Raw genomic sequence first — 25,691 nt, 5'->3', positions numbered from 1 at the left:
TTACCAGTCTTGGAGGGCCTGTATGAACACTGACCCTCTTCTAGACCCAGCAAGTAAGCAAAAAAAGAGAACAAAAAAAGATTTTCTGAAGCTGACGAGTTCTGAATTCTTGTGTTTTTATAAGTTTACTGTAATGAATATAAGGAGAATAAAAATAGAACTATGGTGAACATCTGCCTCCCTGAATTTACTATTATTCTTAATCTTTCTTACAGCATCTTCATACATAGTTTGTACATCTTTACAAGCCAACATCAACAGAGCTAAGGGTCCTGTCAAAGACCTCATCCAAATCAACAAATGCAGAGTTGTTTGCTTATAGTGAAGAATTTGTCTTGCTGTTTCTGCACTAGAAATATGGTATCTACATTTTATCGAAGCTTTGTTGTGTTCTAGCTTCTCTAAAAGTCTCTTACCTGCTTTCAAGACATGGTCCATTAATCTGAGACCTCTATAATTGCTTCTCTCTAATGTACCTTCTTTGGCTTTCTAGTAGTTGATGATGATACTACCATACTATTCATGAAAGAATTCACTTTCAGCACATATGATCTACATATCCTGATACTTTAACTATCTATGATAGGCTAGCTACTTTCTCTACAGTGATCACCTTAATAGCATTATTAACCACATTGAAAGCTACAATCAACAGCTACTCCATCTGTTGGTTCCACTTCAAGTAATCTCTCACTATCTGAATCATGCTTCTCATTCAATAGTTTTTCATGCTTGTTATAAATTTCACTTGGGAAGAATTAGAAAGTCAGGTAACCTAATAAGTAAAGGAGGTCATGGCAAATACAGTATCAATAAGACTGTAATTTTTTGGACTATTAACCTTACCTTTAGAGATGAAATATTTTCTAAACATATTTACAGCTACACATCCTGTGGAAGTAAATATTAAGAAAACATTTTATGAAATACACACATATGGGAAATTTGAGTGGGAATGGTTGGTGCTGCCACCTACAGTTGCTTTCGGAGTAAGAGAAGAGAGTTAACTACGAAGAGAGAATGAAGGTTCCCTTTAAGAGGAGAGAACTGCTGCCAGAGTCTTAACAATGTATTGACCATTTCTATTTCTCTCTCACACCGGGTGAAATATGCTTAGTGGTATTTTCTGTCTTTACATTCTGAGTTCAAATTCCACCGAGGTCAACTTATCCTTTCAGGATCAATAAATTAAGTACCAGTTGCATACTGGGGTCAATCTAATCGACTGACCCTATCCCCCAAAATTTCGGGCCTTGTGCCTAGAGTAGAAAAGAATTTCTATTTCTCTCCTAAATATGTAATATACAGAGTTCACTCAAAAAGCACTGGAACTCACCCATTTTATCACTCATTTGATCAAATTGTGTAGCCTTCAGTAGTCACTATCATTTTAGAATATATTTTCTCATTATATATATATATATCTTTATATAGATAAAACTGAGAATGTGTGTGTGTCTGTCTGTGTGTTTCCCTAAAACTTGAGAACTACACAATTTTAACTTTTTGCCTAGGGCGAGCCCACAGCAATATCATATCTTCTCCACTACAATTCCCTAAAACTTGAGAACTACACAACCAATTGCATTCAAATTTTACACATGCCTTACTTAGGGTCCATGTAGTTTCATGGGCAAAAAAAATGTTCAACTTCTTGCAAGCCCATAGCAATATCATATCTTCTCCACTATTTCAGTATTACGTGTTAAAAGTGAAACAAAAATATTTCTCTATCTTATGTCAGATGCTTTCACTTTAACAATAAAAATAATAATAACAATTGAATTATATGTAGTAAGTAATAATTAAAATCAAACTAAAGTATAATATAAGCATAACATAACAAAAGTAAAAATAGCAATTGGTATAAAATTGCATCAATGATTTGAACTTGAATAAGTGGTTTCACATGAATGGGAATAAATTAAAAATAAAATTAGCGTGCAGAAATGGAATAGTCCAGATGGATAATAAAAAATTAAATTAAAGAAAAGACTATTGTCTATAAAGTATACAATGTAGAGAAAAAAGAAGAGCTGCCAAGTCCAGTATTCATTGAGTGTGTTGGTTAGTTATTTTGTATGTGAAAAATTTGGAAAAAAACTGTTAAAAAATTGAATCGCGCGAGGCGTCTGCCGCTGCATGTTTGAACCTTTTATAGAAGGTGTGTCGACCCTCTAGTCATGGAGACTTACGCGGGGGTCGCCACAACAAAAAGTGATGAGTCTCTTAGAATAAGAGAAGTATTCTTTAGAAAAGAACAATTGAAGGAATACGAGAAGTTCGTCAAAAGGGAGGGTGACAGCGTGAAGCTGGTCCCGCCTGTTGAAACAATAGAGGAGAGAAATAACAAGACGATAACGTATAGAACGCAAGATAGGAACACGAGAAAACTGGTGAGAGTGATGATTGAAGAAATAGAGAAATGTCTGGGGGACATTATGAAAAAAGCGACTTTTGTAGACAGAGGAAAGAAATATGGTACGGTGGAGGTGAGATGCGCAACAAAGGAAGTGGCAGCCTCATTAGCTTCCACTGTACTGAAAGCCGAAAATTTCACTATGTGGCCGACATATAAAGGAAGACGCGGGGTACGGGTAAGAGTCCCAAAGGTGCCCCCAGAAATAAAAACAGAAATGCTGGTAACAGCCATTCTAGGGTCAGCAAAGGAGGAAGTAGAAATAGGGTCAATCAAGGAGACCAACGTTGTAAATTGGAAGGGATTCGGAGTAGAGTTGTGGCTGATGGCCACAATGGAAGACATCGAAAGGTTTCGCTTCCAAATAGAAATAGAAAACGAGAAAATAATTAGTGTAATTGTGGAGGGGAGAAAACCGAATTGCTACTTGTGCGGGTCAAGAGGGCACATAAAAAAGGAATGTCCTCTGTATGAATTCACAGCGGAGCAAAAAGAGACACAAAGTGGAGAGAACAAAAACGAGAAGGAAAAAGAACATGAAGGAAAGAACAGCGAAAACAAGGAAAAGGAAATAACGGAGAAACAACAAGAGAAGGGAAGTAACAGCGCACTGAAGGAAAATGAAAACAAAGGGAAGAAGATAGTAGAAAAGGAGCAAAATTCACAGGGTGGAGAAGTAGTAGAGAAGGAGCCAAGGCAGAAGCAAGAGAAAGAAAAGGAAAGTACATTAAAGGAAAGAGAAAAAACAGGAAAAGAACAAGAGAAGGAACAGAACCAAGAGAAAGGAAAAGACGGTATGCAAAAAGGAAAAGAAGCAACAGGAAAGGAACATAAGGCACAGGGTAGAGAGATGACAGACAAAGAGCCAAAAAGACAAGAGAAGGAAAAAGAAAGAAGAGAAAGCAAAAAGAGAGAAAGAGAGAAACCGAGAGAGGAGAAAAAAGAGGAAGTAAGTCCTAAGAGAAAAACTAGAGAAAATGCAGGTACGAATAGAAAATTCAAATACTATGGAACGTTGATCCATCACAGGCACTGTGAGGAGATGGAAGATTTAATAAATGTAACAAATGGATATACGTGGGTCAGGATGGGCACCGAATGGAAAGAAACAGGTGCACTCGTCCACGAGAACGACGCTGAGGCGTTCATCGAGGCAGCTGGCAAGAACGTGTCAAAACATATGAAATGCCGACTTACAAGGTGGCCACGAACAATGGAAATTTACCAAGATTTGGTAGAGATAATGGAGTATATATAAAAGAAAAGGCATTGTGAAAACTTTAATTTGGAAATGATAAAAAGAACTTTAAATTCTGGAAAAAAAATGTTGAACCTTGTAAAATTTTTGAAATGTATGTTGAAAATGTGTTAAATGTTTTTATTTGGAAAATATTGTTGACGAATAAAAAAAAAAAAAAAAAAAAATGACGAAATGTAACCGCTCGATTTCGGGGATCGAGTGGGCATTACACCACATTGTACAAACTTCATAATTCATTATTTTATTTTTCCCGATTGTATTGTCCCCTCTATGTTGCCCCTTGTGGGTAGGAATAAAACAATTCCAGTCTGTTATATTGTAAGTTGTTCTATATCCACTGTTATATTGAAGTACTGTTGATTTTGTCTATATTGTCTGTTTCGTGCAATATTATTATCAGCCTTTGCGCGAGGGCTTCGTGTTAAAGTTCCCCCCTCCGTGGGGGAAAAATTACTGTTAATTTGCACATACATTTGAGGCTTGCGAAGCCGAACAAATTTTTGTTGTATTGAAAGGCTTATTAAGCCAGTCTTCGGAGATGGACAACGATATCTCCAGTTCACCAGTGACAAGTGACGAGAGTTCACTGGCGGTGTCGCCGAGAAAAGAAGCTAGAAAATTTTCCGAAGTGGCTGGAAAGAAAGTTAAAAATATCGACACAGAAAACCTGCAGAAATACGCAGACTGTTTTAAAAAAGAGGGCACAGAAGTAACGGTGTTTACGAATGCCCAAAAACAAGAGGAAATTGAAAAAAAAAGAATCATATACAAAACATTTAATATTACAAGCAAGTCTATTCAAAGAATAGAAGAAGAAAAGATCGAAAATTGCTTGAAACCAATTTGGAATAAGATCACTTACATTAATCGCGGGAAAAAGTACGGTACAGTGGAGGTGAGATTTGAAACAGAGGAAATAGCCAAAAAGCTATCTACGGAACCTATGAAAGCAGAGAATATTGTTCTCCTCCCCTTGTATAGAGGCAAAAGAACCTCAAGAATAACAATAAATACTATTCCGCCAGAAGCGGACGCCACATGTCTGGTGGCAGCAGTTATGGTAGGCCTGGAGGATAAAATAAACATCCTCCGGGCCACAGTAGAAGAGAAGGAACATTGGAAAGGGCAGCGTATCTCGATGGCCATTCAGGCAGAGATACAAACCCTCGAAGATATACCGGAGACACTGAAAATCAGTGAGGACGAAAGAGTCGTGGTCTTGGTGGAGGGTAGAAAGCCGAGGTGCTTCCGCTGCAGTAAGAAACGGCATGTGATGGCAGAATGCCAACCAAAACCGCAGGAAGCAGCTCAGCCAGATAAAAAAACGGAAGAAGTGTCACCACAAACAACGCCAGACAGCCCAGAAGGGACAACTGAAGGTGAGGAGGTGACGGAATCAGCGGCGGAAGTAACAAAAGAAACAAAAAGTGAGGAAACGAAAAATGAGGAGGGGTGGTCAAAAATCAAGGGAAAAAAAGAAAAACTGAAACCACCCCTCAGAAAGTAAGCCTAAAGAAAAAAAGAGAAACATTAAACTCATTTATGGCCATTAAGGCCTCAAATAATAGACTCATTGATGTGTTGGCAGCTATGGCCAAAGTAGAAAAAATTTTTAAAAAAACCGATTTCATATTGTACAGGATAGGCCGGAAGGATTACGGACGGATAAAGTCCGAATTTTTTCATGACGTGGGCCCTCTCAGAATGGATATATCATCACCATATATATTCGAGGGCCTGTGTCAGACTCCCCCATGAGTCCCAGAAAAAGATACAAACGAAGAAGAGAAAGAAAAAGTCGAACCACTGATATAAGGTAAGTCATGGATTACATTTATGTTGGTTGTTTAAATGTGCACGGCCTGGGATCAAGCTGGAAGCAAGGTCGCTTCCTTAATGATATCAGGTCGCGTAATTTGGATGTTATTGTTGCTACAGAAACCCGGTTAGAGGGGCCAAGAGGTCTACTCCCGCTGTTTGACGGCTACGAGAGTCTTTTCTCTCTGGCCAGTACTACCGGCGGGGGTGGGGTGTTGGTCCTATTAAAAAGAAACCGGGTTTTTGAGAAAAAGTTAATTTTTTCAGACCCAGAAGGTAGGCTGGTCATCATGGATTTGACGTTCAAGCAGCGACGGATCTTCCAGGTCATACATAGATAGGATACTAATTAGAAAAGTAGACAGAAAAATAGCTAAGTGTCCACAGTTTTACCTGGTCAGCTACAGTGATCATAAAATGGTCACCTGTAAGCTTGACATAGATAAGGTTAAAAATAGAGGCTCCGGTTACTGGAAACTTAATACGTCCCTTTTGGCGATTAAGGAGTACAGAGACCGGATTAGGACTATAATTCAGAGGGCACTATCTGGTGCCATCATTAATAACAAATGGTGGTATGCCCTCAAGCGAGCAATCAAATTCGAGTCTATTAGATATAGCATAGGATTAGTGGCTAGAGAGGCTAGGAGGGAATCTACTCTAGTTAAGGAATTAGAGGAAGCCTTGAAAACTGGCTCTGCAGTTCAGGTGACAGCCAAGAGACTGGCATTAAACCAGCACCTCGAGGCCAAACACAAGGGCTGCATTGTCAGGGCTAGGATCCGCGCAATGGGTTGTGAAGGAATCAACGCCGTGAGATGGGCCCGAGTGGTGGAAGCTCAGCGTGGTAACGACACCAAAATTCGATCTATGACGAACCAACAAGGTGAGTTGATAAACAAGCCCGAGGAGATGTGTGAGGCCTATCAGGAGCACTTCGCTCAGCTTTTCGGTGAGTGCGGCGGACTGGATAGGAGGAGGGCCTTTAAGGACCTCCTCGACAGGCTGCCACGCTTATCGGGGCGAGATGTGAAGGGCTGTGAAGGGCCAATCACGCCTGGGGAGGTGGTTGAGGCGACGGCGGACTGCGGTGCAGGCAAGGCGCCGGGTTTAGATGGTCTACCCTATGAGTTATATAAGAGTATGCCAGACTTCTTCGGGACCCTACTGGCGGAAGTCTATACGAACTGGCAGCAGAATGGGTTCATACCCAGATCTGTGCGCCGGGGAGTAGTGACACTCGTCAGAAAGGACCCAAGCAAGGGGGAGTGCATTGATAATTTCAGGCCCATCACTCTGCTAAATACAGAGTTGAAGATTTTGGCCAAAGTGCTATCGAAAATATTGGCACGTGTCGCGGATGGTCTGATCGGGGAGGCACAGACGTGTGCCGTTCCCGGCAGAACCATTCAGGATAATCTCCATCTTATGTGGTACACTATAGAGGGGTTTAATAGTGATTCTGGCAAGGGTGGGGCACTGGTCCATTTAGACCAATCTAAAGCATTCGATAGGGTCGACCATCGCTACCTGGTATCTGCCCTGGCACAGTTCGGGCTGGGCCTTGGCTTCCTCAGGTGGATTATCCAAATTTACGACAACATCGACTCGGTAGTTCGGGTGAACGGCTTTTTGTCGAAGCCGTTCAACATCAAGCGCTCGGTTCGTCAAGGGTGTTCACTCTCCCCGCTTTTGTACGTGATGGCTCTTGAGCCATTACTGCGAAAACTGAGCGGCATCCCGAGACAGCCAGGTAGTGGAAAATCGGTGTCAGCGTACGCGGATGACATCACCATCATCGTAACCGAAATGGATCACCTACGTAAAGTAAGCAAGGCCATAGAGGTTTACGAGACGGTGACAGGAGCAAAAGTTAATCGCGAAAAGTCAGTCGGCTTGCAACTTGGCACCTGGAGAGGCAAGTCGATGCCTCCTGACAATGTCGTGGGACGTTGGACGGAGGGTCTGATTAAGTTGCTAGGGGTTTGGTTCGGTCCAGACCTCCAAATAGAGAAGAATTGGGGCGAGGTATCGAGCAGGTTGGCTGCAGTAACTAAGACCTGGTCTTGGCGGTGGCTATCCCTGAAAGGGAGGGCGGAAGTAGCCAATGTGTTTATCGCATCGGTTATCACCTACCGCCTTTCTGTCGTTCCTTGCCCTGATTCGTGGTTGAACAAGTTGGAAAGACAGCTCTTCTACTTCTTGTGGAAGGGCGGGAAACCACTTGTGAAACGCTCTACTTGCTGTCAACAACCGTTAAAGGGTGGGCTAGGGATGCCTTGGATGATGATGCGCAGACATGCTCTGAGGTTAAGACATCTGTGGCTCTACCTGGATGGTGAACGGGTGTGGTCTCCGCTAGCAAAACTGATGTTTCCCAAGTTCACTAGTTTCGGTGGATGGGAAACCTGGCTGAATCGTAAATCGAAACTGGGCACATGGTACACGGAGTGTCGCAAGGCTCTCCTGCTATTCCGTTGCTCGGGCAACGCCTGCGGTGGGGGTTCCACCACATTCTTCTATAGAGGGTTGGTAGAGGCGGAATGTGAAGATACCTTAGGGGAAGCCCTAGGTCTCAACGATAATCAGCTGGCCAGTCTGTTCCGATGTACGTTTGAGCCGAAGACCCTGGATAACTTCCAGTAGTCTCTGGTATGGCAATGCTACAGAGGAGCTCTATCTGTTCGGGATAAACTCGCAAGGCACGGTGACCAAGACAGTCCGATATGTCCAAGATGCGAGCGGGTTAGGGAAACCATCCTGCACACTATTGTTCATTGTTTGGTCGTGTCAGAGGTGTGGGTTTATGCCGAATAGCTGTTGTCAAGCACACGAAGAGTACAGCTGTCGACTGAGTCTATTATAAAAATTGACCCACCAGATTTCCTCACGAAAGAAGGTAAGAATTGTTTTCTCGTTGTAGTAGCAATTGCGAAAGAGGTGATATGGAAGACGAGAATGAAAGGTTTACGGTCAGGCAAGTTCATCTCCAGCCCTGGTTTGATGAATTACTTCATCTTTTACCTAAAAAGGAAGATAGGGCGGGAGAGAGTGACTAATAGAGTGTATGAAGAACGATGGAAGGATGTAGCACGAAAGTTGCGAGTGGATGATACCACATAAATGTAAAACTAGACGAAACCAAAGTATCAGTGGGGAGGCGGGGCTCGTGGGGTCCGAGCTAAACCCGCTCCCACTCCATCCATAATGTCTTCCGGTCTGTTCTCCATTCGATTTTATATTTGTATTTTATTGAATTTTTAAACTCATCTTTGTGTAACCCCATTCGTATATCTGACCCCACATAAGATTGTATTGTCCCCTCTATGTTCGCCCCTTGTGGGTAATCATAAAACCATTCCAGTCTGTTATATATTTTGAGTATTGTTATCACTAGCGATATCAAGATCTAACTTTGTATTTTGCATTTTATGTGTAGATGTATATATATATAGATGTACATGTAATATGTACACATATGTATACACATATATACATGCACTAGCACTATGACCCAGCAACGATGGGTCTTTAATGCTAGTATATCTATATATATAAAACTGAGAATGTGTGTCTGTCTGTGTGTTACCTAAAACTTGAGAACTACACAACCAATTTCATTCAAATTTTACACATGCCTTAACTTTTAACTTAAATTTTAACTTTTTGCCACAGCAATATCATATCTTCTCCACTATTTAAGTATTACTTGTTAAAAGTGAAACAAAAACATCTCTCTATTATAATACAGACACTTTCATTTTAATATTGTAACTATTAAAATGAAAGTATTAAATAACAGGGATGAACCATTAATAGTGGTCATCGTTTTTGCTAGAAGAAGATCCGCTATGGTCTTATATGCTACATCACTGGTTTTCAATTCATATTAATCAAATTAATATTCAATTTTTCACCCTTATTATGTGTGTGTGTGTGTATTAGCAATTCGTATAAAATTGCATCAATAACTTGAAATTGAATAAGTGGTTCCACATAAATCGGGATACATTAAAAAGGTTTGTTGTTATTATTACTGTTTGACTATTGTAATCACGTTTGTTGGTTCCTCGTCAAGGAAACGTTGTTGTGTTGCAATTGTTAAATAATTGTAAACCGTAACCCTCCCCCTTTCGGAGAAGGGGCTTTGGTCATTGTTTAAAAATTGAATTGTGTCCCTGTTTGGGAAAATTGACAATATTTTCACTGTCTTTATGGAAGCATTTTTGTTAAAATGCCTTCGATAGAAGAAAGTCCAAAAATGCATTTCGCTGCAGCCGTACACTTCTATATAAGAGGGAGGACAAGATCCAATTGATCGAAATTGCAAGAGACAGGCCTACAATTCCAGTCTGTTATATATTTTGAGTATTGTTATCACTAATGATATCAAGATATTACTTTGTATTTTATGTGTAGATGTCTATATATAGATGTACATGTAATATGTACACATATATATACACATACATACATGCATAATATATCTACCCATACACACACATACACATACATAGGGGCAGGTGTGGCTATGTGGTAACAAATTATGTTCCAAACACATGGTCCTGGGTTCAGTCCCACTGTGTGGTGACTTGGCATGTGTCTTCTGCTGTAGCCTCAGACCAACAAAAGCCTTCTCAGTGGATTTTGTACATATATACAGGCATACATACATATATATACATGCATACGTACATATTTGGCATAAACACTCTACCATTACAACTAATAACTGTTGGGAACACTTACAAACCTGCCTTACATTCGAACCGGAATCTCAACACCCGAGTTTTCCATCTGAAGTTAATCTCTCTCATGGAGCTCATACAAAAAGGGCAAGACTTTGGGCCCATACAATGTGACATGTACACAATCGAGTGGCAAAAAAGGGGCCTTCCACGTGCTCATAACCTGCTTTGGCTCTCAGCAAAGATCAATTCCAATGACATTGACAAGATAATCTCTGCAGAGCTTCCTGATCCAGCTTTAGACAAAGAACTATACGAAATAGTTAAAGCAAACATGGTACATGGTCCATGTAGGCGTGGATTCAACATAAACACACCATGCTTGAAGGACAGCATATGTTCAAAAAGATTTCCAAGGAGGTTCCTACAAGAAACTCAGACAGGTACTGATGGGTATCCATCATACAGACGCAGAAAACCAGAAGACGGAAGTTTCACAGCAACTATCGGACAGCATGATATTGATAATAGATGGATTGTTCCATACTGCCCACTCCTGTCAAAGACTTTCAATGCCCACATCAACGTTGAGTTTTGCAACTCCGTTAAATCCATCAAGTACATTTGCAAATATGTAAACAAAGGTTCTGATGCTGCAATGTTTGGACTTCAACAAGAATACTGCCAGGATGAGGTGACGCATTATCAGGTGGGACGGTACATAAGTAGCAACGAGGCTTTCTGGTGCATCTTTGGCTTTCCAATTCACCAATGACACCCCGCCATTCAACAGCTGCACCTGTAAAATGGTCAAAGAGTGTACTTCACCGATGCTAATGCTTCTCTGTTGGCAAGAGGAACCAAGGGATAGCACACTCACTGCATTCTTCAAGCTTTATCAAGTGGATCCATTCGCTCAAACCTTGCTGTATCCAGATTCCATCGTACTACATATGGAATGGAAAAAGAAATGGGCCCCACGGAAAGCAGGTCAAAATGTTCATGGATACCCTGGCATTAAGTTTCACACTTGCCTTGGGTGAGTATACACAGTGCATCCCACTCAACAAGAGTGCTTCTACCTTCGTCTACTACTGCATGAGGTCAGAGGGCCAACGTCTTTCCAGACCCTAAAAAACCGTTCATGGACATGTCTGCACAACATACACAGAAGCCTGCTATCGACAAGCTCTGTTAGAAGATGGTGCACAATGGGATGAAACTTTAGGAGGGGCTGCTTTATCACAATCACCTAAAAGTCTCAGGGCACTATTTGCAGTATTACTACAGGCATGCGAACTGTGTGATCTGGCCACTCTATGGCTCAAATATAGAGACAAGCTGGCTGAAGACTTTAAGCACCAAGCTCAACTGCTCTATCCTGACATGGAGGGTATCAGCAATGAAATCTATAACAAAACACTCGTTGACATTGAAGACAGAATTGCTAAACTGGGTGGAAATGAATTGTCAACGTATGGCCTGCCACAAGCATTCAGGTCAGGGTCAAATAGCCTTCCTATTGCTGTCGCGAGGGACGAATCTTCTTCCTCGATGCTCCTGGAGGGACAGGAAAAACATTTATTACAAAGCTTCTCCTTGCAGAAGTTACGCAGTATCAGGACATTGCAGTAGCTGTAGCCTCCTCTAGCATTGCAGCTACTTTGTTACCCGGTGGCAGGACAGCACACTCAACTTTTAAACTCCCTCTCAATTTAGCAGCATCCGAAATGCCTTCATGCAACATCAACAAAAGCTCAGATCAGGGACAAGTACTTAAAATGTGTCATCAAATTGTCTGGGGTGAGTGCACTATGGCTCACAAGGGAGCTTTGGAAGCATTAGATAGAGCCCTGAAAGACATCCGAGACTGTCAGCCTCCAATGTGAGGTGTAACGCTTCTGTTGTCAGGTGATTTCAGGCAAACTCTTCCTGTCATTCCGAAAGGCACTCAAGCAGATGAGGTCCAAGCATGCCTAAAGTCCTCTACCCTGTGGCATCATATTACAATCCTCAGTCTCACCACTAACATGAGAGCTCAGCTACACGGCGACAAAATGTCCACAAAGTTTGCACAGGACATTTTTACACTAGGTGAAGGCAAGATGCCTCTCGATGTTGCAGGACAAATGGAAGTGTGGTCATTTTCCTCTGTTGTTAATTCTGTAAATGACCTCAAAAACAAAGTCTTTCTCAACTTCACACAAAACTACCAAAATCACTATTGGCTGTGTGAAAGAGCAATATTTGCTCCAAAAAATGTCGCTGTTAACAAAATTAATCAACAGCTAATGCATTCTCTTCCCGGCACTATACACACTTACAAGTCTGTTGATACAATCCCAGTTATAAATGAAGTTGTGAACTATCCTCCTGAATTTTTCAATTCACTGGAGCCTCCTGGACTACCTCCACACATATTAGCACTTAAAGTTGGAACTCCTGTAATGCTACTCTGCAATCTGGAACCACCAAGACTTTGCAATGGAACACGACTGTTGATAAAGAAAATGATGTCACACGTTATCGAGGCGATCATTCTTTCTGGATGTGGAAAAGGTGATGACGTCTTTATTCCAAGATTTCCTCTTACTCCATCAGGAGCAGAAATTCCATTTATATTCAGAAGACTGCAATTCCCCCTTCGTGTCAGCTTTGCCATGTCCATTAACAAATCTCAGGGTCAAACCCTCTCTGTAGCTGGTCTCCTCTTGGAAGAGCCCTGCTTCTCGCATGGGCAACTGTATGTTGGCTGCTCAAGAGTAGGAACCAAAAGAAACCTTTTGGTATATGCTCCACAAGGAAAAACAAGGAACATTGTTTACGAGGTGTTATAATCTCAACAGCCAGGAGGTATATACATGATCCCCTTTTTTTTAACAAACTTCATGTACTTTCATGTAATTATATTAATATACATGTGTGTGTGTGTGTGTATCCATATAACAGAAAAGTCTAATACTTCAATTGAATGTAACCGGGCAACGCCGGGTATCTCTGCTAGTATATATATATAAAAATATATATGTGTGTGTGTGTACAAACTGAAGTGTTTATTTGTTTGTATGTATTTAAGTGCTGTAATGTTTTAAGTATGGAACAGCAAGCATTATTCTATCCCCTCTTCCTTCCTGTTTTCTGGCTTCCTTTTTGTTATAAAAGTCATGCATGCAGACATTTATCCATTTGCTTATTAGCTTCATGGTATTAAATATCATTGAAGTCTTAGCTAAGTGTTAGCCATTTCTAACCCTCTCCTAAATATGTAGTATATTGATTTCATTCGAAAAGCCCTTCAAGTCATCCATTTTCTCAGATGCCATGATAATTGTAGCCATTTTTTCACCCCTGTCCGCCATTCCCACCTACTCCCATGACCACCATAATAATGCTAGGCTCACAGAGGACCTTTCCTTCCATCTCACCCCATTTTTTGTTAACACTTTTTTCTTCTTTCAACACTTTCTGTCTATGACCAGTTGGCCTTCAGTGTTTGAGGACCTGGACAAATAGTAGTTAATCATCATTTTAACATCTGTTTCCCATGCTGGCATGGGTTGGACAGTTTAACAGAAGCTGACCAGCTGAAGGGCTGTTCAGGCTCCCTGTTGGTTTTGGCATGGTTTCTATGGCTGGATGCCCTTCCTAATGCCAACCACTTTACAGTGTACTCAGTGTTTTTATGCAGCACCAGTATAGGTGCTTTTTATGTGGAACCAGCATTTATGAGCCCACAAAATTAGGGATGCTCAGCTGGAGAGGGTTGCAAGTGTTGCAGTGTCAGAGAGGGTTGCAGTTGTGAGATTAATAGCAGAACTTGAGGTAGTTCAGTGATGTTACAAAAGGAAGATTGCATCAACGGAACAGTTGAGCTACTGAGAGAGACTGAAAGAGTAACAAGTTAACTCCCTGGAGTGGAGATAGAGAGATATGTAGTGATGTATGTGTGGAAGATACTGGAGGAGGTGGCGCCAAACTTTAGAATTAAGAGCTATACCAGACCCTGAACTGGACATCACTGTACTGTTCCAAAGGTCCCAGCTGTCCTTTCTAGAGTGAAGACCATGTACTGCAATAGCTTGCGATTCAAGGGCCCATAGCTGTTTAACACCTTGCATCTGAGGGATTTTCATGGAGTGGGGGCAGATGTTTTCAAGAAACAACTTGGCTTCCTGCTATCCAAGGTCCCAGATGAACCAATATCAAGGTAGGAAACTTAAAAGAGGGCAGCAATGTTGAACTCCTTCCTTCAGCAAAAGCTAATCACATAAGATTGGTCACTGAAAAGGTGATTACACAGGCAGTGCCCCAGCATGGCCATTCATGTGAGTGGTATTATCTATTATCTGACTGTGCAACTGATATACCTGCAAGCAAATGTACTGCAAACTTACTCGTTAACAGATGTTGAATGCTGCCAGCCTTCTTCCAGTTCACACCTACCCATCCACATCCTTAGAGCAGGTATAATCAATGTAGGTACATTAAAATATAGAGCTGGTGAAATTACTAAAAAGCTAGAATGGAGACTTGTAGAAGTGTGTTGCATGCAAGAAGGTGGAGGGGAGCATCAGCCAGGCTCCTCACAAGCAAAAAAAAAAAAAAGGTGGTTGGCGTTAGGAAGGGCATCCAGCCGTAGAAACACTGCCAGATTTGACTGGGCCTGATGAAGCCTTCTGGCTTCACAGACCCCAGTAGAACCGTCCAACCCATGCTAGCATGGAAAGCGGACGCTAAACGATGATGATGATGATGATGATGATGATAAAATCTTCTGGAAAATAAGAAATTTCAGGTGTGGAAACAGGGCCTGGAATCAAAGGGCCATAGAATTAACTTAACAAAGACTAAACTGCTAGTATCAGGAAAGCAAATAAATTATTAATTCCTTCAGGGAAATGGCCCTGCTTGATATATAGAGAAGGTGTAGTAAAAGTTCCATATGGTGTACCCTGTACAAGCTATAAACACATAAGAGATGCAGTGGAATCACAAGACGACTAACAGAAAAAAACAGTCCTTGTCTTTGGTAGATGTTCAAGAACAATATATACTAAGAATACATTGAAAATAGAATCCTTCAATAGCCCAGGAGGATCTTCAGAGGTAGTAGATAGTTTCTGTTACCTGGGTTACCTAATTAACAGTGGAAGAGGATGCTCTAAAAATGTAGTTACTTGAAAAAAAACTGGCTGGAGAAAGTTCAGAGAGCTATTAGCTTTGCTGGTAATAAAGGGCTTCTCCCTCAGAGTGAAAGGCACATTGTATGATTCCTGTGTATGAACAGCAATGCTACATGATAGTAAAATATGAGCTGTTAATGCAATGAACATATGAAGGCTTGAAAGAAATGAAGCCAGCATACTCTGTTGAATGTCCAATGTCAGTATGCATGTATATAATGAAGTGTAAATGTTTTGGGAGAAAAATTGAGAATAAGAGGTATCAGATGTAGTGCGCAAGAGAGAAAACTGTGCTGGTATGGTTATTGATGCACGTGGATGAGGATAAGCTGCATAAAGAAGTGCTAAGCCTTATGTGGATGGAACTTGTGAAAGAAGTAGACCCAGGAGGACATTGGATGAAGTGATGAAAAATGACCTTCAGATGTTGAGCCTCACAAAAGAGATGACAAAGAACCGAGCTGATTGACAATTTGCTGTGCTTGAGAAATTCATCCATCTCAGTAAAGACATGATTTTTATGTCTATACTCCTCTCCCCCATGTCTCATCTTCTTAACGCTCCTCCTTCCATCCATTTTCAATCACTGCATTCCCTTCCTCGTTAACTCTCACACACCATTTACACTCTCACAAACTTACATACCCACTTAGTCTATCCTATCATCTGTACCACTTCACTTATATACCCTTCTCCATAACTTGGATGTATACCCCAACACATCACTTTTTCTCTCTCACCCTCTTTCCCTCTCTCCTTCCACTTTTTCAACTGAGTTAACCTCTACTGCAAGACACCTGTTTCTATCCCTCTATCATACTGGAACAAAGCCACTTCCTTCCATAGTTCTCACACAACAGTTGAGGAGACTTATTTTGCAAGCTACTTGCAGATGCTAGTGCCACATAAAAACATCCAGTACTCTCTGTAAAGTGGTTGGCATTAGGAAGAGTAACCAGCCATAGAAACCATGCTAAAGCAGACAGTAGAGCTTGGCGTAGTCCATTGGCTCACCAGCTAAAGTCAAACCATCCAACACATGCCAACATAGAAGGTAAAGCAGACCTTAAATGATAATGATGACAATGATGATTCAACTTAACTGATAATCTTATTAGCTTACTTTTTTATTTTTAGTAGTAGTAATCTGTCAACCTTGTAGTCATTATATCCATTACTCTGAATTAACTGTCATCATTGCCGTATCTCCTACAGTGGTGCTATCTACAATGCCTCTAATACTTCATATATTGCTTTATGGTGTCTTTGAAGTAAAGTTGAGATCTTCTTTTTGAGAGTTAAGGAAGCAGCAATTGGTTTGCGATGTTATCTTCCTACATCATTGTACTCAACCAGTACTGAGGAGATTGTACTGACTCAAGAGCTTTTCCATGCTTAGGAGATGAGCTTTCTCTTGTATAGCATTTTCCCCTATATTATTAAACCATAAATGTTCTAAGTTGTTGTAATATAGAGATTTTTGCTTGTTCAGGGTACGGAGCCCACATACTAGGGGGCACCGAAAAGTAACCAAAAACATTCTCTGTGAGTCAAGCCCATTGTAGTTCAGGCTTCTGTCACAAGAAGCCACTTGATGCAACCCTCACACGTCAGTCTGCCAACTGGCAGCATCAAGTGAACTTGTACAATCACGTGGTGCATCTTTGTTTTGCAGTGCTTTTTCTCTGTTTGTTGATTTTTGTGATGGCTGAAGCGAAGGAACAGCATGCTTCTGTGGAATTTTGTTTCCTCAGAAATGGTTGTCATGCTTCAAACAGCTTACAAAGATGCTACCATGAGCAAAACACAAGTTTACGAGTGGTTCTCATGCTTTAGGAATAGTTACTTGTCACTTCAAGACCAACCTCATTCAGGGTGACTATCAACCTCCCAAACGAATGAAAACATTATTAAAATTCACGAACTGATCTTGGAGGACCATCACTGAACAACTGATGAACTTGTTGATATGACTAGGGTATTTTGGGGCCCCTGCCAATGAATTTTGAGCAAGGAATTGCAAATGGAAAGAGTTGCAGAAAAATTTGTGCCTTGCTTGCTCACGGAAGATCAAAAGTAGTCATGACTAAATATGTGTCGTGAACTGAAAGAACAGTTGGAAGTTGATCTGAACCTTTTTCCAAAGGTCATCACTGGTGAGAAAAGCTGGTGCTATGGCTATGACCCAAAAATGAAGCAGTAATCAAGTCAATGGAAGCATTCAATGTCACTACACCCCACCAAAAAAAGCACATAAGTGAGGTCCAATGTCAAGACGGTGCTGATTTGTTTCATGGATGTGAAAGGAATTGACCACACAAAATTTGTTCCTCGTTGACAAACTGCTAACCAGACATTTTACTAAGCAGTTCTGAAGCATTTGCAAAATGTGGTGAGACAAAAACACCCCAACCAGGGCAAAGTGGAGAGTGGTAGTTTTTGCCAAAAATGGCATAACCTTGTGACTATAATCTACATCCACAATAATTTGTAATATCCATGGATATTACATCTAACAAAATGAACACATGAACAATGACTCACTGTAATATCCATGGATACTACAAATTATAGTGTAATCATCCTATGGATGCACATTATAGTCAAAAACAACATGTGATTTATGGAAGCATGCATAACGATGTATTAAAATATTTATAAAATTCCATCCTTGGATTAAAGGGTGACCCCTTCCGGTCATGAATGACCATGGGATTGCACCGGGAAAGTTACCCTCCAAGGCACAAATCCGGGCAAAGTTGTTTATGAAGACCAGCAGTCGCCCATGCATACCAGTGTCCCCTCTCCACGCCACCGATGTTATCCAAGGGAAAGGCAAAGGCCAATACAGCTTCGCACCAGTACGTCACAACTCATTTCTACGGCTGAGTGAACTAGAGCAATGTGAAATAAAGTGTCTTGCTCAAGAACACAACACACAGCCCGGTCCGGAAATCGAACTCACAACCTCACAATCATAAGCTCAACGTTCTAACTACTAAGCCATGCACCTTGGATTATTATTATTATTACTACTACTACTTATCCTACATTGTATTGGCACAATTCAGTACTATCCCTTAAAATTGCTGTTGCATGTTGGAATTACTTCTCTGTAGACAGCATAATAACACAGGAGCTTTTATGTGGATACTCAAAAACATTTTCCATAAACAAACTTAACAGATTGGTTATATACATACATTGTAAAAGGCAGTAGGGTGTGATGTGAGGAATTTCAGTTGCTATTTTTAGCAGGGCCAACAAGTACATAAAAGATCCCTTATTATCTTATTCATATTTTTATAGAAACTTTTGTATTTGTCTTGACTCAATTTCCAGTGGTAATCTCATCTCTTTTCATTTCCTTCTTCCTGTTGCTATCTTTATATAAACCCCTCCATACAGCCCCCTTCAATTTGCATTGCTTGCTCTCAATCATGTGTATCATGTCCAGCTAAGCGTGCCATCTTCTTCAACTTGATCATATCACTTTTCGTTTCCTTCTTCCTATTGCTATCAGAAAGCATAATATATGGTTGCTCATAAATGCAAAGACCTTCCCTGGTGAAGAATGTACCCCTTGGCATACATTAGTTATTAGTGGCTTTAGACTTCAGGCATGAAGGATTCCAAGAAGCAGACCAATCTGGAAAAGAAGGATTTGGAAGCTTAAGTATCCTCTAGATGGTCAGAAATTTAGGGACACCCTACTTGAGAAATTTAACAAGAAAGAGGAGGAAGAACTACATGGAGAGCAACTGGGAGTTCCTGCAGGATAGCTCATTGTATGTCACAGACCAAATCTGTGGGTGGTGCAAAGTCCCAACCAGACATAAGGTGATGTGATGGTGGAATGAAGTTGTAGATAAGACCATTAAAGTGAAGAAACAGGCCTGGAAAGACTGGAAGAACGGTGGTAGCAGAGATCTATATCTGGTAACTAGGAAGGAGGCTAGAAGACAGGTATACTTAGCCAAGGTTGAAGGAGAAAGGAGGAAGTATGCCAATGTTCTATGACATGAGGACCAGAGGGTTGATGTGTTTCAGATAGCAAGACAGTGTGTTAGAGAAAGTCGTGATGTAGTAGGAAAGAAATGTGTTCGCCCAGATGATGGCCCACTTGCAGTTAGTGATTCTGCAAAGAAGGAAGTTTGGGAGTGCACCTATGAAATGTTGCTAAATGTAGAGAATGCATGGGAAAAGGAGAGCCTGCCTAACATGGATCCAACAGAGGAGCCAGCTATTCAAATCCACAGTAACTTAGTAAATAGAGCAATTAAAGACATGAAGACAGCTCATCAGGTATCACCGCTGAGATGCTTAAAATATCTGGTGGGGAGGGATATGACCTGGTCACCCAGATAGTTAATCAGGTTGTCCAAGAGGGAGTCATACCCAATGACTGGTGTAGCAACATTATAGTCAACTGCTACAAGAGCAAGGGTGATACCCTAAACAGAAATAATTACAAAGGTATCAGATTGTTGGACCAGGTGATGAAAGTTGCAGACAGTGTCATAGCACAATTAATTAGAAAGAGAGTTAGCATAGATGAGATGCAGTTTGAATTTGTGCCAAGTAGAGGCACCACTGATCCTATCTTCCTGGTGAGGCAACAGTAGGAAAAATACTTGACCAAAAATAAACCTCTTTATCTGGCTTTTGTTGAAATGGAGAAAGCCTTTGACAGGGTCGTTCACTCTCTTATCTGGTGGGCAATGCAAAACCTAGGGACAAATGAGTGGTTAGTGATAGCTGTACAAGCCATGTACAAGGATGCTGTCAGTAGGGTGAGAGTCACCAATGAGTATAGTAAGGAGGTTAACATACAAGTAGGAGTCCACCTGGGATTTGTTCTTAACCCCCTCTTGTTTATCTAAGCTACAACCAAGGAATTTAAGACTGGCTGCCCTTGGGAGCTCTTCCACGCTGATGACCTTGTTCTTTATTGCTGAATCACTTCCAGAACTAGAGAACTTCTCTCTTCCAGAACTAGAGAAGAAATTTCAGGGATAGACACACAGACTGGAATCAAAGGGCTTTAGAGTTAATTTAGCAAAGATCAAAGTATTGATAAGCAGGAAAACAGACAAAGCACAGATCCCTTCAGGGAGATGACCCTGTTTGATATGTAGAAAATGTTTTGGAAGAAACTCCGTAAGATGTACTCAGTGCAAGCTACTGACCATAAGAAGTGTATAGATATCAGAGGAAGGTTAACAGAGAAAGTAGTCTTTACATGTGGCAGATGTACAGGTACATTAAACACCAAGAATGTATGAAAAATAGACTCATTCAAATGTCAGCAGGGATCCTTAGAAGTAGTAGACAGTTTCCGTTACTTATGTGACCAGTAATGGGCAAGGTTGTTCTGAAAGCATAGCTGCTAGAAAAAGAAAAGGCTGGGTAAAGTTTAGAGAGTTACTACCTCTGTTAGTAACAAAGGGCATCTCCCTCAGCATGAAAGGCAGATTGTATGATACCTGGGTAAAAAGAGCTATACTACATAGCAGTGAGACATGGGCTGTGACTGCTAAGAATATGCAAAGGCTTGAAAGAAATGAAGCCAGTATGCTCCAATGGATGGGTAATGTCAGTGTGCATATACGACAGTGTAAGTAATTTGAGAGAAAAACTAGGTATACAAGGCATCAGATGTAGCATGCAAGAGAGAAGACTGCACTGGTATGGTCATGTAATGCACATGAATGAAAACAGCTACATCAAGAGGTGCTGATCTCAAATTGTAGAGGGAACATGTGGAAGGAGTAGACTAAGGAAGACATCGGATGCAGAGGACATGGCAGGAAACCAAGGCTCCTGGCGGTTTGCTGTGCTTGAAAAGATACGTCAAGCTAAGTAAAAGTGTGGTTGTCCTTGCATACAGACAAGCATTCCTAACCTTGCAGGCTTGTGGGTGCTGGTGCCACATAAACACACCTGTGCCAGTGCTGAATAAAAGCACCCAGTACACTCTGTAAAGTGGTTGGTGTTAGGAAGGATATCCAGCCGTAGAAACCATGCCAAAACAGACATGGAGCCTAGACAGCTCTTCAGCTGGCCAGCTCCTGTCAAACAGTCCAACCCATGCCAGCATGGAAAACAGATGTTAAATGAAGATGATGATGATACACACACACAGCGTAAAGGAAAAGGCAAATACCACAATAAGCACTCTATACAATGAACCTGGCTAACAGAATGACTGTTTAAAAATATATTACTCAATGCGGGTTAGATATACCTTGTGACAGGTACAAACTAAATCCGAAGGTATTTGATAGGTCGATACAGTAATCATAGATACAAGGTGACAGCATAAAGCAATGTGTATAAATACAAACTTGTTACCAACTGAAACATGCCTGAGGCACACCTGAACCCACAAGAAAGCCACTCACTGCATCCCACCATGGAGAAAATTTCTGACTGTTGACAAATGGGTGCAAATGCACTGAATCAGCAAGCAGCACTACCTGACCAGACTATGGGATGCATGCATTTTGGAGTAGTTATCTTCTCTTCAGCCATAGAAACCAAACAAGGTGATGCCATGAGAGACTTTATCTCTCTTATGATATTCCTATCATTATTCAATGACTGGTAGCATTATTTGATGGTTCACCATAAATAAAATGCAGGACGACAAGGCTAAGCAGTGATATGTATAAATATAAACTCGTTACCAGCTTAAACATGCAGAACCTGCAAGAAAGTCACTTATTATGTCATGTCATGGAGAAAATTTCTCGCCGTTGTGTACCTCAGGTGTGGTAGAGCTAGTAACAAGTTTGTATTTATACACATCACTGTTGAGTGCTATCACCCAAAATTTTATTCATGGTGACTTATAAATGATTATTAAAATATAACATACCTTGTTTCCATGCAAATTATGCAAGAAGTTTTCAGAAGAATATGCTGACCACTTTAATGGGAATGGAGAAGTTCTCTTATCTTTGTCCTCACGCAGCTGGCTATCATCCATCCTTTTATTCCATGAGAACTTATCTTTATCACTGGACTGACTTCCTTTTGCAAAAGATTTTATCTCCAAAGGTAGTAAAGGTTTATTATCTCGAGAAGAGAAACGTTCACAAGACATCTCCTTTTGTATAGAAGCAGTTTTGTCAAACCCATGTGAATGGAATTTATTTGTTTTTCTGTTTTTTTCATTAGCTCTACTTTCATGACTTTTGCTTTTAAATCCAAATTGATCAGATAAAGAAGATTTTTTAGAATACTGATAAAATTTTTCATGGTAAGTAAAAGACTCCATAGACATTCCTGATATTTCCAAAGTTTCATTAAGTTCTTCCATGGTCTTTTTCAGCAGTTTAACTTGATTGCTAACTTCTTCCTGTAAAGCAGCATTTTCAGTCAAAAGAGGATCCTTATGACCATCTTTTTCACGCTGTTTCTTGCGCATCAATTCATTTTGTTGTTTGCGAAGCATTGCTAGTTCATTTTGCAACATTTCAAGACGGCTGCTGCACAAAATCCTTTGTTTTATTATCTGCTCAATTTCATGTGGTAGAAAACAAGAATACTTTCTATTGGAGTTGTTTGTAGAAGCATTCAAATTTTTAGATTTTAGGGCAAAAATTTCTTTTACATCTTGCACTTTCAGTGAACTTGTATTATTTTTGCCTTCAGTCGAACCATTACACTGTACAGCAGTTCTCTTTTGAAGTGGAGGAGATGGTGAATATTCATATTCAGAAGCAAATCTTTCATCCACAGGATGCAGTAACTTTGATCTTTTAGAGTGAAAATTGCATGGTTTACTTGGTGACCGACTGTGTCTAGATTTAGAATATCTTGAACCTCTGCCAGAAACAGATCTTAGCTTATCTCTTTTCAGTGAACATGGTGATCTTGAGTGGCTTCTTCTTGAAGAATAAGGTGTTCTAGATCTATCTCGTTTATTTTGATTTCGTGACTTTTTCCGTCTTGATTTTGAAGGTGTCAGTGATCTTTCTCGTGATTTATCTCGCCTCAAAGAACTAGGTGTTCGTGACCTACCCCGCCTTAAAGAAAGTGGACTATGTGACTTATCTTCCTTTGATGAGCTAGAAACCTGAGACCTTTCACATCTTAATGTGTAAGATGTATGCCTTGATGAACAGGGTGTAAGAGACCTATTTTGGCGTGATGTTGTAGGAGATCTATCTCTGTGAGATGGAGAAAGTAAATTCCATTGGGAAGACCTTTCATTATTAGATAGCCAGCTATCTGTTTTGGGTGAGTTATCCCTGCATAATGAAGAACCAGGTAATGATGAAGGAGTTGTGGCAGATGGTATAGAAGAATTTGATGTAGGAACAGGGGAGGGAGGTATAACTTTTAAGTTTGAATGTACAGGTGGACAAGGTATAGTGGTAGGAATAATAGATTTTGAAGTGCTGTAACAAGTGTTTTTTTCAAACATATTGCTAAAATTGTACTGTTGAGGGAAAAGGGTAGATGTCTGAGGCTGAGCAAAAAATGGTCCACATGGTGCTATTGCAGGTTGAGATGGAACATGAGTATAATTGGCAGGAGCAATAGGTGTTGGTAGGCCAGATGGTAACACAGAATATACAGGTGATCTACTATGAAGTACTGACAAAGGAGCGGGGGCTAGAGAAGGTAGGGGAGTTACTGTGTTTGAGAAATTAGCAACAGGTGGTGGAACTGATGTATCAATAGGTGGGACAGTTGCAATGAAATTTTTGTTAAAAAGAATTTTATGGGATGCCTTTTCAGAAGACAGAATTTTGTTCTTCGCTCTTTTAAGACCACATTTATCTATTTCAGGAGACAGGCTATGCTTAGACTTGTTTGTTAATCGTTTATTTTTATCAGACCCCAACTGATCATTTATACCAGATACCTGTTTGGCACATTCTTGCATTCTTTTGCACATTTCTGTATCAAATCCTATTGACTTGAGTATATTTTTAATTGTTGAATCTTCTGTGCTTGATGTGTCCATAAAATTAGGGAGTTTTGTTTTGAAATTGTTTTTTATGGATGTTGCTTTTTGCCAAAATTGATTTTCTAACTTTTGCTCATTAAGAACTTGATGAATGGTATCCCACATGTCATGCTGAGGACTATTAGAGAAATCCTTGTGAGGTTTGGTCTCAAAAATATTGCTAGTAGTGCAGTTACTTGCTGGTTTATTCTCTGAGCAGTTCTCTCCATGCAAGAAGACACCTTCATCTGAGTCTTCATTCAAGTTACTTTCACCCAAAACAAACGAAGGAGTACTTTCAGTCACTCTATTTTTAGAAAGAAATGCTTTAGTAGATTTTATCAGATTCCTATTGTTATCAGCTCTTAGTTTACTCCAATCATTCTTACTTCGGCCTGACAAAGAGGGAAGACTAGAAGAATTACAAGGCAGAAAAAAATCATTTCTTTGTTGCTCCAGAAATTCCATAATACCATTTACAGTTTGGTTAGATGACAGAACCTCTTTTTGATGACTACTTTTCATATGTAATCCAAATTTTTCTTTAACTAGCTTTTTGAGTTGTTCTTCTATTTCAGGGTCACAGTTCTTCAACAACTTTTCAAGGAATTCTAAAGTTTTCTGCCTTTTTAGAGTATCATTTTTATCAACTGCTTTATTTTGTTTGAAAGACTTTGGCTGAGAAAAACTTATGTTTTCTACTGTGAAAGTGTCCATTCCAACAGAACTCATATTTTCATCATTTGCTTCTAAATAGTTTGACTTACCACTGAACTCATTTGATTCAGAATTTAATTTTTTATACTGAGAACTCGGAAAAATGCTGGATCGATGGCATTTATTGCTAAACATTCTAGCTCCCAAAGCAGCAGATCCTAAGGTTTCTTCCTAAAACAAAATAAATGAAAAAAAGTAATATTATTATCTGGTAAAAACTGGAAAACATCTTTTAAAAAATTATTTCTTCATATATCTTAGAAAAATTGCTGAAAATCTTTACAAAAATCTAGGCCATGCTAAAATGTTCACACATCAAATCACAAATATACATATATTGTTGGTGACAATGACTTTATCTCATATCTGAGAATTTATCTATATACTAATGTAAATTATCTATAATATATATGTATATATATATATATATATCTATATATATATATATATATACAACACATCATGACCATCATTATCATTTAACAACTGTTGTCCATGCTGGCATGGATTCAATAGTTTGACCAGGGCTGGTAAGCTGAGGGGATGCTCCAGACTCCAGTCAATATATACATATATATACATATATATTATATATAGATACATATATATATATATAATATATACGATAGTATATATATATATA

The 25,691-nt window shown here is 40.0% G+C and overlaps 1 protein-coding gene across 1 annotated transcript in view; it reads right to left on the bottom strand.

Annotated features, from left to right (window-relative positions):
- Positions 1-25,215, bottom strand: part of LOC115230338 — a 38,990-nt gene extending 13,775 nt beyond the window's left edge. Inside the window, exon 1 of the mRNA XM_029800540.1 lies at positions 22,250-25,215. Within this exon, the coding sequence (XP_029656400.1) occupies positions 22,250-25,183 (2,934 nt within the window). The 5' untranslated portion in view covers positions 25,184-25,215. The remainder of the gene's footprint in view (positions 1-22,249) is intronic.
- Positions 25,216-25,691: the final 476 nt, after the last annotated feature.

This window comes from Octopus sinensis, unplaced genomic scaffold, assembly GCF_006345805.1.
Source record: "Octopus sinensis unplaced genomic scaffold, ASM634580v1 Contig15370, whole genome shotgun sequence".
Lineage (NCBI taxonomy): Eukaryota > Metazoa > Mollusca > Cephalopoda > Octopoda > Octopodidae > Octopus > Octopus sinensis.
The sequence above is the reverse complement of the archived record's forward strand: the minus strand, read 5'-3'. Positions and strand labels throughout refer to the sequence as shown.